The sequence below is a fragment of the Phymastichus coffea genome, unplaced genomic scaffold (genome assembly GCF_024137745.1).
Source record: "Phymastichus coffea isolate CEN01 unplaced genomic scaffold, Cenicafe_Pcof_1.1 PCOF00095, whole genome shotgun sequence".
In the NCBI taxonomy this organism is placed as follows: Eukaryota; Metazoa; Arthropoda; class Insecta; order Hymenoptera; family Eulophidae; genus Phymastichus; species Phymastichus coffea.
In genome coordinates, this window is record NW_026706906.1 from 278,750 (window position 1) to 293,598 (window position 14,849).

General features: G+C 41.9%; 2 protein-coding genes across 7 annotated transcripts; one reads left to right on the top strand and one right to left on the bottom strand.

The window, feature by feature from the left end:
• The first annotated feature begins 91 nt into the window (after positions 1-91).
• Positions 92-8,872, top strand: LOC131669591 (gamma-tubulin complex component 2-like). Of its 2 annotated transcripts, XM_058944576.1 has the most exons (19): positions 92-2,646; positions 3,206-3,509; positions 3,594-3,854; positions 3,919-4,089; positions 4,165-4,309; positions 4,379-4,550; positions 4,626-4,769; positions 4,865-5,019; positions 5,084-5,212; positions 5,299-5,475; positions 5,533-5,707; positions 5,786-5,979; positions 6,061-6,271; positions 6,343-6,511; positions 6,586-6,760; positions 6,821-6,964; positions 7,100-7,177; positions 8,241-8,401; positions 8,493-8,872. In XM_058944576.1, the coding sequence occupies exons 3-19, from the start codon at positions 3,802-3,804 to the stop codon at positions 8,569-8,571; spliced, it is 2,532 nt and encodes an 843-aa protein (XP_058800559.1). In that variant the 5' UTR covers positions 92-2,646; positions 3,206-3,509; positions 3,594-3,801; the 3' UTR covers positions 8,572-8,872. The 2 variants fall into 2 exon arrangements, with proteins under 2 accessions (XP_058800559.1, XP_058800560.1); XM_058944577.1 differs by lacking the exon at positions 7,100-7,177 and having other exon boundaries at positions 94-2,646; positions 8,493-8,864.
• A 196-nt stretch (positions 8,873-9,068) lies between these two features.
• On the bottom strand, positions 9,069-14,571 carry LOC131669590 (transient receptor potential cation channel protein painless). 5 transcript variants are annotated; one of them, XM_058944573.1, is made up of 6 exons: positions 14,343-14,571; positions 13,747-14,137; positions 12,366-12,983; positions 10,937-11,412; positions 10,359-10,871; positions 9,069-10,298 (listed from the first exon to the last, which is right to left on the bottom strand). In XM_058944573.1, exons 3-6 carry the CDS (start codon positions 12,944-12,946, stop codon positions 9,157-9,159), a joined length of 2,712 nt encoding a protein of 903 aa, XP_058800556.1. In that variant the 5' UTR covers positions 12,947-12,983; positions 13,747-14,137; positions 14,343-14,571; the 3' UTR covers positions 9,069-9,156. The 5 variants fall into 5 exon arrangements, with proteins under 5 accessions (XP_058800556.1, XP_058800558.1, XP_058800557.1 ...); XM_058944575.1 differs by lacking the exon at positions 13,747-14,137; XM_058944574.1 differs by lacking the exon at positions 14,343-14,571 and having other exon boundaries at positions 13,747-14,298.
• Positions 14,572-14,849: the final 278 nt, after the last annotated feature.

Consider the following 14,849-nt stretch of genomic DNA (forward strand, 5'->3'; position numbering starts at 1 on the left):
GAGATCCCTCGTAGTTCGTATCTGTCTAAGATATTTATGTGGACACCGCCTGGTTTGCTTGAAATTTTAAGTAGTGAGACTGCTGCCCCGGTGTCTACGATGAAGCTAAATTTTTGTTTAGTTGTATTTATTTCAAGCTGAATTGTGGGTGACTGTCTGTTAAAATGTAAAAGGATGATTTTTTGTGCGTGCGACGTTTGAGGCGCTGTATTTTCAGGGGCTCCCGGGCAGCGCCGAGTGTCTGGGAACCCTTGTCTTTTTCCGCCCTTTATAATTTTTTATTTCTGAGTTTTCGTTTTTCGCAATCACTCTTCCAGTGTCCCGTTTCTTTACAGTAATTGCAAATCGAGGAATTAATTTGTTGCAATTTTTCTTGCCAATTTAAATTGACAGAGGCGCTTGTTTTTACTTTATTTTGGGCGGCCTAATGTGGCTGATGGTTGGAGCGGGGACTAGTGCTATTGTTAGCCGCCGCGCGAGGCTCCGCCCACGGCTGCTGTTTGGGCTACTGCCGTTGCTGTTGCGTAGTTAGCCGAGTCTGATTTTGATTCTGCGGTATTCGATACCAACAGTCTTTAGCTGTGTGTTTTGGCCTATTGCAAATTTGGCAGGTGTTAGTATCTTCCGCTTTCATTAATCGAACAGGCTCTATTTTAGGTTGGATTAGCGCTTTTACTGTTTCGGTTATTTCCTCAGGTTCCTGTACGTTGAATTCTCGTTCAATTTCTATTGCTTTAGTTGTAGCTAATTCTAAATTTTCGGCTTCCCCCATACGTGCTTTGATGACCTAATATAAACCGCGGATGAAGAATTTTACTTTGTCTTTTTCAAGTTGGCTTTTAAATCCAACATAGTTTCGATTTTCCCTTACTGCTGCTTCAAAAAGTTCGTCAGCTACTGTTTTCACTCTATTAAAAAATATGACTACATTCTCACCACGTTTTTGTTTTAAGGTTGCTAATTCGCCTGTTAATTGATTACAAGTTTTTGCTGATCCGAACAGTAGGTTTAAAAATTTAATCATTTGTTCTACATTATCAAACGTTTTTCCTTGCACGCTTTTAAGTGCCTCGCCGCTTAGTTTAATTTTAATTAACTTGGTGAGATCATTTTCATTGATTGTCGGGACTATGCTGCGTGCCTCTCGACAACCGTCGATAAATGAGTGTAAGGGTATGTTAAATCCATCGAATTTAGGTACGAAGTTAACAGCGTCTTTCAAGCTAAAATTTTTTATTGGCGATACTATGTTTTGTGTGGAATTCATTAGTCCTGTTCTGATAGTCCCCGGCGTATAATACGTAGTAAATGGGCTGCTTGCAAAATTAGTTTTGTTTGTAGAGGCAAAACGTCGCGTTGGAGTGAAATCAACTTTTTCCGATTTATTATGAGCCATTTCTGGTGATTTGGAAGCGGATGGTGTGTTAGTCATAGATACGTTTGTAGTGGGCGCGTTATACATGTCTGAATTTTCAATTGCTGTCTCGTAACCTGTTTAATTTTCGATGAGCTCAAGTAATGGAAATTCAGTTTTATCTAATTTTAATTTTTCAAAATTTATATCCGTAATAGCGTTAAGGAGGAATGCTGGATTTAAATTTTTACTAGTCATTTCAATGAGGGTATCGAATATTAGGTCATCTTTACATAGAAAGTCCAATGGGTTTGTATCAATGTAGTCTTGTAAATTATATTTTAATCTTTGTAATTCTTCGACTCGGGTAATTTGCTTTGTTTCGGTGGGTGGATGTCTTTGATGTAGATATGTGAGACATTCTGTAAGCGTAGGTTCCCTGTTCATCCCAAAGTTTGGTTCTATTTCGCTAATTTTTTTAATTAGTATTTTGAGTGTAATTAGTTTTCGTTCGTAAGGTGTTTCGACCATTGTAATTTTTTTTGCGATAAGATCTTAATTACCAAGAATAAGGGGCCCCTAATTGTTATGTCTATGCGAGGAGATGTTAGTGCTAGACGTAATAATGTATAAAATACTGTCGCATTGGTAAAAGTTGGATCTTAGTCAGGAGTTAAACAGAGGTTGGTTAAAGGGATAGCGCCTTTATTATATGGAGCGTGTTTAGGTAGATAACTTAGTTTCTTACCTTGTTAGGACTGGATGTCAGAAGAAGTTTTTACAAACAGTCTCAGGTGTTTGCGCTTGATTTAAGATTTATTGTTTAAAGACAATTATAAATCTTAACAGAGTATAATCCCGGTTCTAAGTAGCCGGATAGTTAGACTTAAAAAATAACTTTGCGAAACTACCAAACTACTGAATTGTCAACTGTGTACTCCGTACTGTGTTGTGCGAATTCCAATCCAGCCTTTTTATACCGTAGACTGATATGCCCCTTCCTGTGTTTTCGCCAATTTAATATGCGGTGAGTAATATTCGCGGAAATATTATGGAGACGTGCTTAGACTAATCTATCCTGCTAGATAGATTTACAAATCTTCCCGGGAGGGTTGATACGATAGGAAATTAAAATACCGATACCCGGTTTGTTACCATAACCCGTTATTTACTTATCATAATTACCGTATAATTACGCTCATGCGGCTTGCGTAACATATCGGATGTTCGCCATCGTCGAATATTTGTACAAGACAAGCTTCCACTGCAAAAAACGAACCATCGCAATGCAGGTAAAACGGTCTCTGAAAATCTGGCCGGGCTACACCGGTGCCTCCGTCAGCGCCTGCTTTAATCACTCGAACGCCTCCCACTGCTCTCGCTCCCATACCCATATATATCAATAAATTAGTAAAATATTTTTAAAATTACTTCGATCAATTATCAAAACCTTGGTTCTTCAACAAATACTTGTAGAACGCAGATAACATCCATCATACGCATGAGAACTAGCCATTATAGTCTAGCTTTCATACTCCATAAAAAAAATTTAGCAGATTCCTATCTATGTTCTTGTGAATTAGACATTGAAGATCTAAATTACATCTTTTGGTATTGGGAATTTTTTGCTGAACAACGAAAAATACTACTCTTTAGATTTAAAAAGCTAAAAAATGTTCCTTCTTACACTATCTCCCAATTCCTTGCAGACCGTCAGCCCCATATCATTGACCATTTATGCAAATTTCTTAAAAATTCAAAACTATTTCTCTAAATTCTCTATATACTAATTACTATACAATCTTATCCACTTCTCTTTACTCAACTCTTCTTATTTTCTTCTCTTAACAGATCGTACTTATTCACTTGCCTTTTCTCATCTCCGTTCTATACTCCTCTCAAATAAACCACCTATTTAAATCATGTGCGCACAAGCGCTCCAAGCCAGTTGATAGCCGCATCCATATAGGACATAGAATCACACTGATATGATTTTGCACCAGAGCCAACGAATACATAAATAGAATAGAATAAAAGGTGAATACGGCACTGGTCGAGCAGCCGACGCAACCTAATATTCAAAAATCTAGTGCCGGAATTTCTAGGGTCCCTGAGAGCAATTTTCTCCAGCGGCAACGTTGCTGAATATAGACAGGTAGTGTGATAGTGATTATAGTGGAATATGTGTATGGCGATGTATGATATGATGTATATATTCATAACCTCCATCATTAATCAGAATCAACACTTTAACTAAAAGTAATGTCATGGAAAAGATTATTTATTTAAATAAATTAATGGATAGAAGATAGTCAAGAAAAAAATGATTATCAAAATGCAATAATGCTGATGTGTAAACATCTTTTTAAGAAAATTGGTTGCATGTATATTCAAATATAAAAATTTGATAAGTTTGCAAATGGTATTAAATTAATCATTATCAAATAATGAGCGAGTTTAAACTTCATCATCTAGTTGTAGAACTACTTGAACTATTGGGGTAAGAACTAATTTATATTTTTTGTTGAAGTGTATTAATACAAATTTACTTATTTTCATTTTAGTTCTACAGCAGCTCCAGAGAAACATGTAGAACGGTTACAGAAAGATGGAGCAATAAATAATCCTATAGCACTGAATACAGTAGCTACACACAGCTGTATACGACAACTTACAAAAAATTCACCAAATCAAGAATTGTTCCTGAAGAAGTATGAAGAGTTAAAATCAAAAAAGTAATTTCTTATTCAAAAATATTTCGTTTTATAAAAAAACCATTATAAGATAACTTAGTATCTCAATACTTTCAGAGTGGACTTATTAGGCCCTTTTGTAGGTTTATTGGAATTCATATCTGTTGATAGAGAACTCAAGGAATATTTAGCAAAAAATTCATTTTCATTAGTAGAAAGTTCTCCCAAAACTTCAACCATCACCAACGAAGACGTACCTAAGGTTCATATAATCAATTTTCAATAAACATTCTATGCAAGTTTGTTTAAAGTGTAACATTTAATTTTCTAGATTTTCAAAAATGTTATTAAAGCAGTTGTCGAAGGAGAAAAAAAATTAAATAAACAAGCTTATCCTTTGAGCAAACAAAATGAAATTATGCTGATGAGACACTCCTGGTCTACAGAAAGGCCACGACTCTCATGGGATTTTCAACCTGACACTACACTGTCAATAACACAAAGTAAATATTTTATTTTTTAAATAAAGTTAAAGTCAAAACAAGTTTGATTATAAACTGTATTTTATACAATTTCAGGAGTTGTTCCATCTGTATCCCAAGAATCTATTCTTCTTTGGGATATATTACAATGTTTAAAAGGAATAGATGGATCTTACATAATTTCTGAACCTTTGCAAAATCCATATAATCCAATAACATTTAAAATATCCCATGATGTTGGTAGGTAGTAGTTTATATTGCTAATAATATCAATCTTTTTCTTTTAATTTTATTAAAGGAATTATTTTCATATAATCTATAAAATACTTTCTCAGGTATATCCTTCAAACAACTTACTCAGCAAATACTTCCACTAGCTTCATACTATTCCATGACTATTAGATTCGTTGAAGAAAAAGTTCTTCCCGATGATGGACAAGTTAATCATGCTTTGAGAGGAGCTTTAAGTTGTTTACTTAGAGATTATTTGGTTAGTCTGAATAATAAATATTTTTTTCTAATATACATTAGTATTAATACATGAAACTTTCCAGTTATTTATTGTACAATTAGAAATTGAACATATACGTGGGAAATTAAACCTTCAAAAATTGTGGTTCTATATTCAGCCTACTATGTCAACAATGTCGGTATTAAACAAAATCACATCAACAATTTTCAAGGCAATTATAATTCCAACATATTCTCTTTTAATTTTACACTAAGCTAATTAAGCCCAAGTGTATTGATAACTTTAATATATCTTTAGGCAAATGCTAAAGGTGGAAAAGTTTTAAGTCTTCTACATGAACAAATTAATAATATGAGTGGAGAAGCCAAATGTAAGGAATTATGTTTGTTTTTGATTAAAGCAGCTAGTGTTCCATACATGCAAACGTTAGAAAAGTGGGTTTATAAAGGTGTAATTTGTGATCCATACCATGAGGTAAAGTTATGTCTATTATTCACTGCAAAATACGTCATTTAATGAATGTATTTATAGTTCTTTGTTGAAGATAACGAGCTGATTCAGAGAGAAGAATTACCAATGGACTATTCTGCAGATTATTGGGAAAAAAGATACACTATGAGGTCAGAACGAATTCCAATATTTCTCAGTGAACATGCTCAAACTATACTTAGGACTGGCAAATACTTTAATGTCATAAGACAGTGTGGTATGTCGGAAATTTTATATAAAAATTATAGATGTCTTACTGTTGCAATTTTCATCTTAAATATATACAACATTATAGGTAAAACTGTTCAGTGGGGAAAACAAGAACCATTAGTTTATCAACATAGAGACCAAAAATTTATAGCTGCAATTGACAGAGCATATTCCGAAGCAGCACGAACCTTACTTGAAGTTTTGATGAAAGAAAATGATCTTATGGGACGATTACGTAGTGTTAAAAATTATTTTTTACTAGCTCAGGGAGATTTTGTTGTAAGGAACGATACCTTAAAAATAGTTTCTTATATATAATTAGACGTGATAATTATTTCATATTTTTTTATTGATATTCAGGTGCAATTTATGAATTTATGTGAAGCTGAATTAAGTAAAAATATGTACGATATAGTTACACATCGGCTATCGTCTCTTTTGGAAGTGGCGTTAAGAATGTCAACTGCTGATTCAGATCCTTACAAAGATGATTTGAAGCCGGAATTGCTACCTTATGATCTTCAATATCAAATGTTTAGAATTTTATCAATCCAAACTACAGAAGAAAAAGGTAATAATAATTTGATAAACATACATTGCTCAATATTATACTATTAATTGATTGAATATATTTTATTTTAGAATATTGTTCTCAAACTGGCAAAGTTTTATCTGGTATAGAAGCGTTTGTCTTTAATTATGATGTTAAGTGGCCGGTATCTCTGGTTATAAATAGAAAAGCTATTGCTTGTTACCAAATGTTGTTTCGACATTTATTTTACTGCAAACACGTTGAAAGGTTGTTGTGCAGGTAAACATCGCAATAGAAATTTAAAAAATGTCATTTTGAAATTTTTCTTTGTAACTGTTAAATTGTTTATATAGAGTGTGGGTCAGCAATAAAATTGCGAAAACATTCACTCATGAAGTTGCAATGGCCTACCGACAAGCGTTCTCTTTGAGGCAACGTATGCTTGACTGTGTTCAACATCTTGAGTATTACATGATGGTGGAAGTCATAGAACCAAACTGGTTAACTTTTCTAAATAAAATGAGCAAGGTAAAAGCTGAAACATTATAAGCGTACATAATGATTTTTAAACAATGAAATTTGATTTAGGTCAGTAACGTTGATGATGTGCTAAGTGTTCATCAAGATTTGCAAGATAGCTACTTGAAAGAATGTATGCTGACAGATCCGGAACTTTTGGCCTGTATAACTGGTCTTTGTGCAGTGTGTATTGAGTTTTGCAAATTTATGCAGGTAAAAAATACAAAATAATAGCATTCCTTAAGATAGTTTGAAACACTAGTAAATAAATTCCACGGTACTACGACTCTGCTGTTTTAAAAATATTCATAAATATTTTACAATCAATTTAATTTCAATCGTGTTAAGCGTATGAGCCGCTACTTCATTGACGCAGAGTTGACTTCTATGATCAGTGCCTGTCAAGACGACGTCTTTGAACCAGAGGTATTTTGCAAGGGCTCGTCTTCATCAAAATTGTTTCCTCACAGATCTGCCTTGCAGTTAATCTTAGTATTAGAAAGATCAAATGCTTGCTTTTGTTTTAAACGTTATTTCATGTACATCTTACTACTTTAGGCTCGTCAAATTTAAATCTCCATACATTCGAATATTATTTATAATTTTGGCATGCCTTATACAAACATGGTTTGACTGACTTTCTATTTTATAATTAGATTTGGGTCATTTAAAAAAAAACTGTACTTTAGAGTCTCATTAGCGATATTATTGATTTCGTTTTTTTTGTTTTATTGTAAAATTTAGATATTTCATTGAATTGGTAGACAATTTATATAAATTTTGTTTGATTTATACGTTTGCCTAAATTCTAAGTAGCATTACTTTGATACTCTGTTGTGAATCTGGAAAAGTATGCGATGTTCTATAAATTTTTAGATAATCTATTCCATTAAAAATATCTATATCATATAGTAATGGAAAAAATTTGCCGCAACTTAATTACCAGAACTTGAAAAAATATTACAATAATTTTTTATATATCTTGATGTCGAAAGCCACTGCAAACTCTTTGTTTTCAATTCAAAAAGTTTAAGAACTACGTTCTCATTTATATTGTTTTTGTATTTATTTAAGTTTTCAATATAAAAAATACAACCACATAGAATGATTTTACATCGATTTATGAAAAAGTATTTGTAATATTTTTTCAAGTTCTAATTATTTTATAGTTTAGACAAATCAGCAAAGGCGACAAGTTCTTTTCATTTAAAAGATTCTATAAATATATACCGAGAAACTATAAATATTATATATTTTTTCGATACAGAAATTTTAGATAAAAGAATAAAAAGCCTAAATTACTGTCTTCTTGATTTTGCACAGCTGCCTACATTTTGCATTTTGATGTTTTGCAATTCATACATTACATTAAATATTATAAATATATATCATAACAATAATTTTGATAACAGTATCAAACATAATATTTCATGTCAAACAATGAAATTTTAATTTGAATTCCTGTTAATTTAATTTTAATTTATTCTAGTCTGAATGTAGTGGCAATTCAGTAGCCGATGGAACAAGTTTTGAAGAAAAAATTGATATTCTGGATAACCGATTTACCGAAGTACTAATACGTCTTTTGAATAGAATTTGTGAATTGGGTTGTGACAATAGTAATGAAAAATTATTGAACGTTGTATGTCGGTAAGTTAGTACCTATATTCTAGTTAGAATTATCGCTTGATTATACAACATGTGAAAAAATGTTATTATATACCTACACTATTATTGCTAGGTTGGACTTCAATCTTTTTTATACTCAAATTCTCATGCAAAAGGAAGCTGAAAAAAAATCTCAAGATGCATCAGGATAATTATAATAATATTACACAATTTCGAAATCACGTCGTATTAATAAATTAATAAACGAATACACTTGTGTGACATAATGAAACGAAGAATCTCAAGATGTATTTACAAAAGTATTACCATTAATTGTTAGCAGTTAGACAACTGCCGAAGGCGTTAAAAATTAATCATAGAGTAGGTATGTAATGATAAAATAAAACATTTAAAAAGTGTGTACAGAAAAAAGAATGGAAAAAAATGTAAAGAATGTGATTATTTTTATGTATGCTGAAATAATAAATACAATCATTTTATATTATTCCGTTGTTTTACTCACAGTTGACACTCGAAACGGCAATTTTCAGTAAATTTGTCAATCGTGTAATTAAATTTCATAAAAAATATTATATTTACATTCTGAATTACACTCTGGTTATACATAAAAGGGTGCTAACATGCGAGTTTGAAAGAGTCATTCACTGTTTTATGCGTTATCGAACGAAGTCACAAGTCGCATAAACGAGCTCTCAAAGAAGATTCTATAGTACAGCAGTACAGCGTTTGTTGCTTTGAAAAGAGCTTAAAAATAAGTATGACAGAGGCTACGAGCTTTAAGTGGGCGAGTAGAACGAAGGTTCCGTCGATCGGTCCTCCGTAGAAGCGGGCCGAGGCCGCAGAGCGGCGAGGGACAGAGCGACCTGCCTGATTGCGGCCTCCAGAGCGTCGAAGCGAGCTTCCATGGTGTCGAGGTGCTCCATGACCTTGTCCTCGGCGCCCTTCTGATCTCGGTCGGCGAGCACTTGCTTGGCCCGCTGTGCGAGGACGGGGTCCATGGTGAGGCTGGAGCAGCGGTTGCCGGTGCGCGCTCGGCCGTGCAGCGTGATCTCGTAGCTCTTGAGCGGTTTTACGCTGATGCGCGCGTGCGGCAGGTAGCGTGGGAACAGCAGGATGCGGCGCGCGACGAAGCGCACGGGGGCCCGCGCGAGGCCGCCTAGTCTGGAGGCGCTGGGCGCGGGCTCGAGGCAGCAGCCCAGGCCGATCGAGCTGGGCGACAGCGGCCCGCCCACGACCATGCGCTCGGCGTAGGCGACGAGGCGCGCCCGCGACACCAGCGTCACCAGCTCCGCCTCCGACAGGATCTCTGCGGTGTCGTTGACCGCCAGCCCGTTCAGCAGGTTCAGCAGGATGATCACTATGAGGAAGATGAAGCCGATGAAGACCAGCCGGCTGAGCACCGGGTAGAGGCCGAACTGCAGCTCGCCCGAGTCGAACTCGCCGGTGAGCATGACGATGGTCTTGAAGAGCGAGCCCAGCGGGTGCGGGAAGTTGTCGTCGCCCTTGAACAGCACGTAGAACGCCCAGGCGAACGCCAATATGAGGAAGACGTAGAGGAACAGGAACTTGGTGAAGTTGACGGTGACCGTCTTGAACATCTCGATGTCGGTGGCCATGCGTGGGTGCTGAGACATCAGGATCACCAGCTCCCACGTCGACAGCAGAATGGCCAGGGCGCCGATCTCCCGGCCGGCGCCGAGCAGCAGCGCCAGCGTCATCCCGACGAGGCCGAGCTCCAGCCAGTTCTCTGGGTTGAGCAGGTAGCCCACGGGTCCGGACAGCAGCTGCAGCGACTCCCGCACCACCAGGTACGTCAGCGACAGCGCCACCAGCGCCGAGAGCACCGGGTGGCTCTGCCAGCGGTCCTCCAAGCTCTCTGCGCTCGCCGTCGCGTCGCTCGCGTTGTCCGCGCCGGCTGCTGCAAGGACGAGGCCGAGCGTGAGTGCAGCGGCTCGGGCAGGTCGCGCCGGTCACTCACCTTGGGGTTCGGGCGCGTCGCTGGTGATGACATAAATGTAGGCCACGAGCAAGCAGTAGAACACGAAGTAGAGCAGGAAATTGACGTAGAGAACGTGCCTGATACGCAGGTACTTGAGGTAGAGGAAGGAGGCGAGCAGCGGGTGCTTGAGCAGGTGCCGCAGGCTCTTGCTTTCGGCGACGTAAAGCAGCGCCTCGGTCTCGCTGCAGAGCCCGGGCCTGGCGCGCGAGCTGCGCCGCCGGCGCTCGAAGCGATCCTCGACGGCGCCGCACTCGGTGTCGTGCGGCACGAGGTTGCGGTAGTCCATGACGATCTCGTACTCCTCGGTGCGCTCGTTCGTGCTGGACAGGCAGGCGTCGAGGTGCTCCTCCAGCACGCCCGCCGCGATGTGCGCCAGCGGCGGCGCACCGAAGCTATTCGCGTGGCCGATGTAGCAGCCGAGTCTCAGCAGGCGCCTCACCGCCTCCCAGCATTCGGCCCTGGCCGCGTAGTGCAGCGCGCCGTTGCCTTTGTCTGCAAGGCGCACGAGCGAGCGGTCACTCGGGCGAGCTGCCGATTGCGACCCCCGGCCTGCTTACCGTCCTCCTGGCGAACGTCCACCTCGGGCTGGTCGAGCACGAGATGGAGGCACTTGAGGCGGTCGCGCGCGCTGCCGCCGGGGCTGCCGAGCTCCTGGCTGGCGGGCAGCAGCAGCCGGCTGGCCATCCCCGGGCTCCTGGCCAGCAGCTTCTCCAGCAGCTCGGGATGGGCGCGCTCGACGGCCAGCTTGGCCAACGCCCACAGGCTCACGTTCTCGGCGCCCTCGCGGCTCAGCAGCGCGTCCGTCGCGGCGCTCAGGTTGCGCTCTACGCTCAGCCGCAGCAGCTCCGCGAGGCTCTCCGGGCCCTCGAACTCCTTCAGCTCCGCCAGCTTCTTCAGGAAGTTGCCCTCGTCGTTGGCCGTCAGATAGTAGCGCAGCAACGTGGCCGTGTCCGGCTTCTCCGACTCCGCTGGCAGTTGTATGTCGGGGAACTTCTGCTCGATCAACGACCGAGCCGTTTCTTTCCGTCGATCCCTGCAACCAATCCGTTACAGAACGACTGCCAAAGCTTGGTAGCTTGTCTTTGGCCTGCTACCTGCAGCCCGTCGCTGCAGATGCGCCATTGGATGGCTAAGTGCTTAACGTCCTAGGCTCCGAAGCTGATTAGATCAGCTTCAAAATAGTTACGTATATAGCAAACATCGAGCACAATTAAAAATTGTTATTATGCTAGTCGTCGTCAACGGACTCCGACAGCCTGTTTTTCGAGAGAATAATTTATCGCGGCTTCCCGCCAAACACCTAAACGTTGGAATCGCCTTGAACGGAAAATGACCTATCGGTTTCAATGGAAAATAGCAATTCGTTTCACACCGACGTACCAACTGATCGTTTGTCAAACCCTCTGTGTTATCATTGTGAACAGAAATGACAGAAACCCAATGTAATTAGACGGTATTTTGAAACAAATCGTAATCGTATACTAATAAAAGCGATAATACTTGTTCAACGGTTTGGCTTTCTTCATTTTTTTACGAGTGTCTGCACATAGTTGCCGGTATCCCAGTGTGAAAATACGGCTTATTTCGAGTATCAGTTATTACATATTTCATTCAAGTGTACAGCAGAAAGGAAGCCGTGATAAAATTTTTCCATTTGATTACTCTTAATAAATAAATGTCGAATGAGGAGGGAAGGGGAAGGCATAAGATCAATGACGATTATCTAAAAGTTAATATCTGTAACGATATTTTGATTCGATTAGGAAGAATACCAGCCCGTAACACGTTTAATTGATTGTTGCAGAGCTCGTACTGCCCATAGTTCGCGATAGTGACGATGCATGGGTGGCTACATTTGTATGGAGTATAGAGAAAAAACGACCTAGAAAATGACTATAGGTGCAAATTGATCGGTCCGTCGCAGCAATACAGCAAGTCAAACAGTATCGCTGGAAGAAAGGTTGATAAAAGTGAAGCGCGTGGTACCTGTAAGTGTCCAAGTCAAGTATTTTACTGTGGTCGAGAATGATCTGGACCATGTTGCGGCTGTTTCTTTCCGCGGCAGAGTGCAGGGCAGTAACGCCCTTGCTGTTCGGTATATTTGGACTCGCTCCGGCGTCGAGCAGCAGCCTCACGCACATCTCGCAATCAGCCTTGACGGCGTAGTGAAGCGCAGTCATTTGGCCGGCGAGGAGATTGGGGTTGATGGCCTGGTGCCTAGTGAGCGCGGCGAGGGCCTCCACGTTGCCCCTCTCGGCGGCAAAGTGTATCGGAGCCCGATCGTGCTCCGGATTCGCTCTGTTGGGCTCGGCCCCGACTTCCAGCAGAAACTCGACAAAGTCGGCGAGGTTCTCGCTGGCCGCCTTGTCGAGGAAGCTCATGGAGACCGGGTGGGCCATTACGTGGTCGAGGTCGATCGCCGGCGGCTCCTTTTTCAAGGCGCGGTGCACCAGGCTCTTGAAGGCCGCCAGCTGACGATTGTCCATCAGCTGCAGCAGGCCTCTGTACTCGCCGAAGCTCTGCTCCTGCAGCAGTGCCATTTCCACCGTTTCTTCGTCCGCGTCCATTGTCGGTTGCCTTTCCCGGCGAGTATCGTCACCGTTGCTGTCGATCCAAATCAAGGTTATATAACTTGTATGGGGCGAGATGGCATGCATCGAGCATACGCATTACCGCAGTTCAGGAAAGACTTTAGACATCGCACAGCACGGAGAGGGGAGGGTCGTGAACGAAAAAAACAGCGCAAAGTCGAGTCAGCAAGAGCAGCGATTTGCGCGCGAGCGCGCGCACGACTAGGACGCGGGAAATAAAGCTTTCCAACGAGCAGTTGGCTATCGATTTGAGTATACACAAACGTACCTATACTTCTTTTTGCTCCTCAAATCAGATTTACATTACTTATTCAGAACTATCGACTTGTGCTCGCCAGTCCGCTTTTTAATATTCTCTACGCGCGAGCCAAGCGACACTCGCTGTCTCTCGCACACCTACTGACAGAAATACATACGCGCTGGACATGGCATTTTGCAAAGCCACTTACTTAATGCCCGACTAGACCGAACTCCATTGACTCGATTGGGCGTTTCGCGACCGTTCAATCGTGGCCATTCAACGGGATGATGTCACTGGCATCAAAGGTTCGACGCCCAAACGACGCGAAAAAAGACGACGCGGCAGTTGTTTGAAATTAACCGAAACGAAGATATGTATAATGGTTGCCGAGGCGCAAGTGCGGATGGCACGGGGCCGTTATATTACGCATCTGTGCCGTGCAATGAAACAACGAGTCTAGCGCTGGATGTTAACGCGAAACTCGAACGATCCCAGCGGATGAAAGGTCACGCACGCGCGATAAGTATCTGCTTACCGAACTGAGCTGTGGAGTGTCCCTTGAGACGACTACGGCGCCCGACTGTACGCTACTGATGCTCGCACCGATGGCATTGATGATGTCACTGGCGCGGCTCGGGCAAAAAATGCCGATCTGTATAGGCGGCTGCTGCTCTTCCGTCTGACAAACTCGGCAATTGGGCCCCTCTCTCGGCGCGCGCTGGTCCGCTGACGGACTGCTTGCTTTGGTTTGTTGGTTAACGCGCGACGGTTTTTTGTTTTGAAAATGCCAACCGAGTCGAAGGAATAGTGCGAAGACAACGAGCACGAACCAAAGTCAGAGCCGCGCCTCCGTAACAAGGCTGCTGGCCCGAATGAGCGTTTCCTGTGCGCGCCACACGCGCTGTCGCTGCAACTATCTGCAGCACCTACAATCCAGCAGCGGCGAGGTCAGAACTCTCGCTCGTTCGGCCGTCGACTCTCCTCCGTTCAATGGATCTCAAATAGACCGGCGCGTTTTGTTAGTTTCTCTTTCGCATCCTCCACGCGAGCAACAACATTTATTTGGACGTGAGCGCCGGGAATAGCCGCGAACAGAACTGCTGTATGTCGATTAACAATCGCGCCACTCACCATTTACGTACAGCGCCCGCTTCTGCTTTTCTGCTGCGGGCAGTTTTCGATTAGCGCCTACTCAGCACCACATTGTATACTGCGTATAACTCAGAGAGCGCCAATGCCATCGGAAGCCCCGGGATCGACGACGCAGGCAATCTGGCAATTGGCAATGCGCGCACGAGAGAGAGAGAGAGAGAGAGAGAGAGAGAGAGAAGGAGAGAGAGAGATGAACAAGTGACACCGACGAAAGTCACGAGTGGACTAAAGCGCGCTCGAGTAGGCGACAGAGCACATGCAACGCATAGTGCGACCGCAACCAGTCACGCCGACACTCGATATATCCTCTCGCTGCAGTCCTCAGCAGAAAACTCATGTTGCTAGAGCGCACATCGCCTAAGTAGTGTGCTCGCACACTTGGTCGGCGGTCTCGGTAAGGAAACGGAGTCGCTGCTTTATTTCAACAATTTCTGTCGCAACGCGAGCGCACCGCGACAAAATGCTCCGAAGCGGATGCTGCCGGCC

Bases quoted from the DNA above. Each gene is read 5' to 3' on its own strand.
- LOC131669591 (XM_058944576.1), top strand. From the start codon at position 3,802: ATGAGCGAGTTTAAACTTCATCATCTAGTTGTAGAACTACTTGAACTA. The intron at 4,551-4,625 runs GTAAATATTTTA...ATACAATTTCAG, and splicing joins TACACTGTCAATAACACAAA to GAGTTGTTCCATCTGTATCC. The intron at 7,178-8,240 runs GTATTTTGCAAG...AATTTATTCTAG, and splicing joins ACGACGTCTTTGAACCAGAG to TCTGAATGTAGTGGCAATTC.
- LOC131669590 (XM_058944571.1), bottom strand. From the start codon at position 13,078: ATGTCTAAAGTCTTTCCTGAACTGCG. The intron at 10,872-10,936 runs GTAAGCAGGCCG...TGCGCCTTGCAG, and splicing joins GGACGTTCGCCAGGAGGACG to ACAAAGGCAACGGCGCGCTG. The intron at 10,299-10,358 runs GTGAGTGACCGG...TCGTCCTTGCAG, and splicing joins CGACGCGCCCGAACCCCAAG to CAGCCGGCGCGGACAACGCG.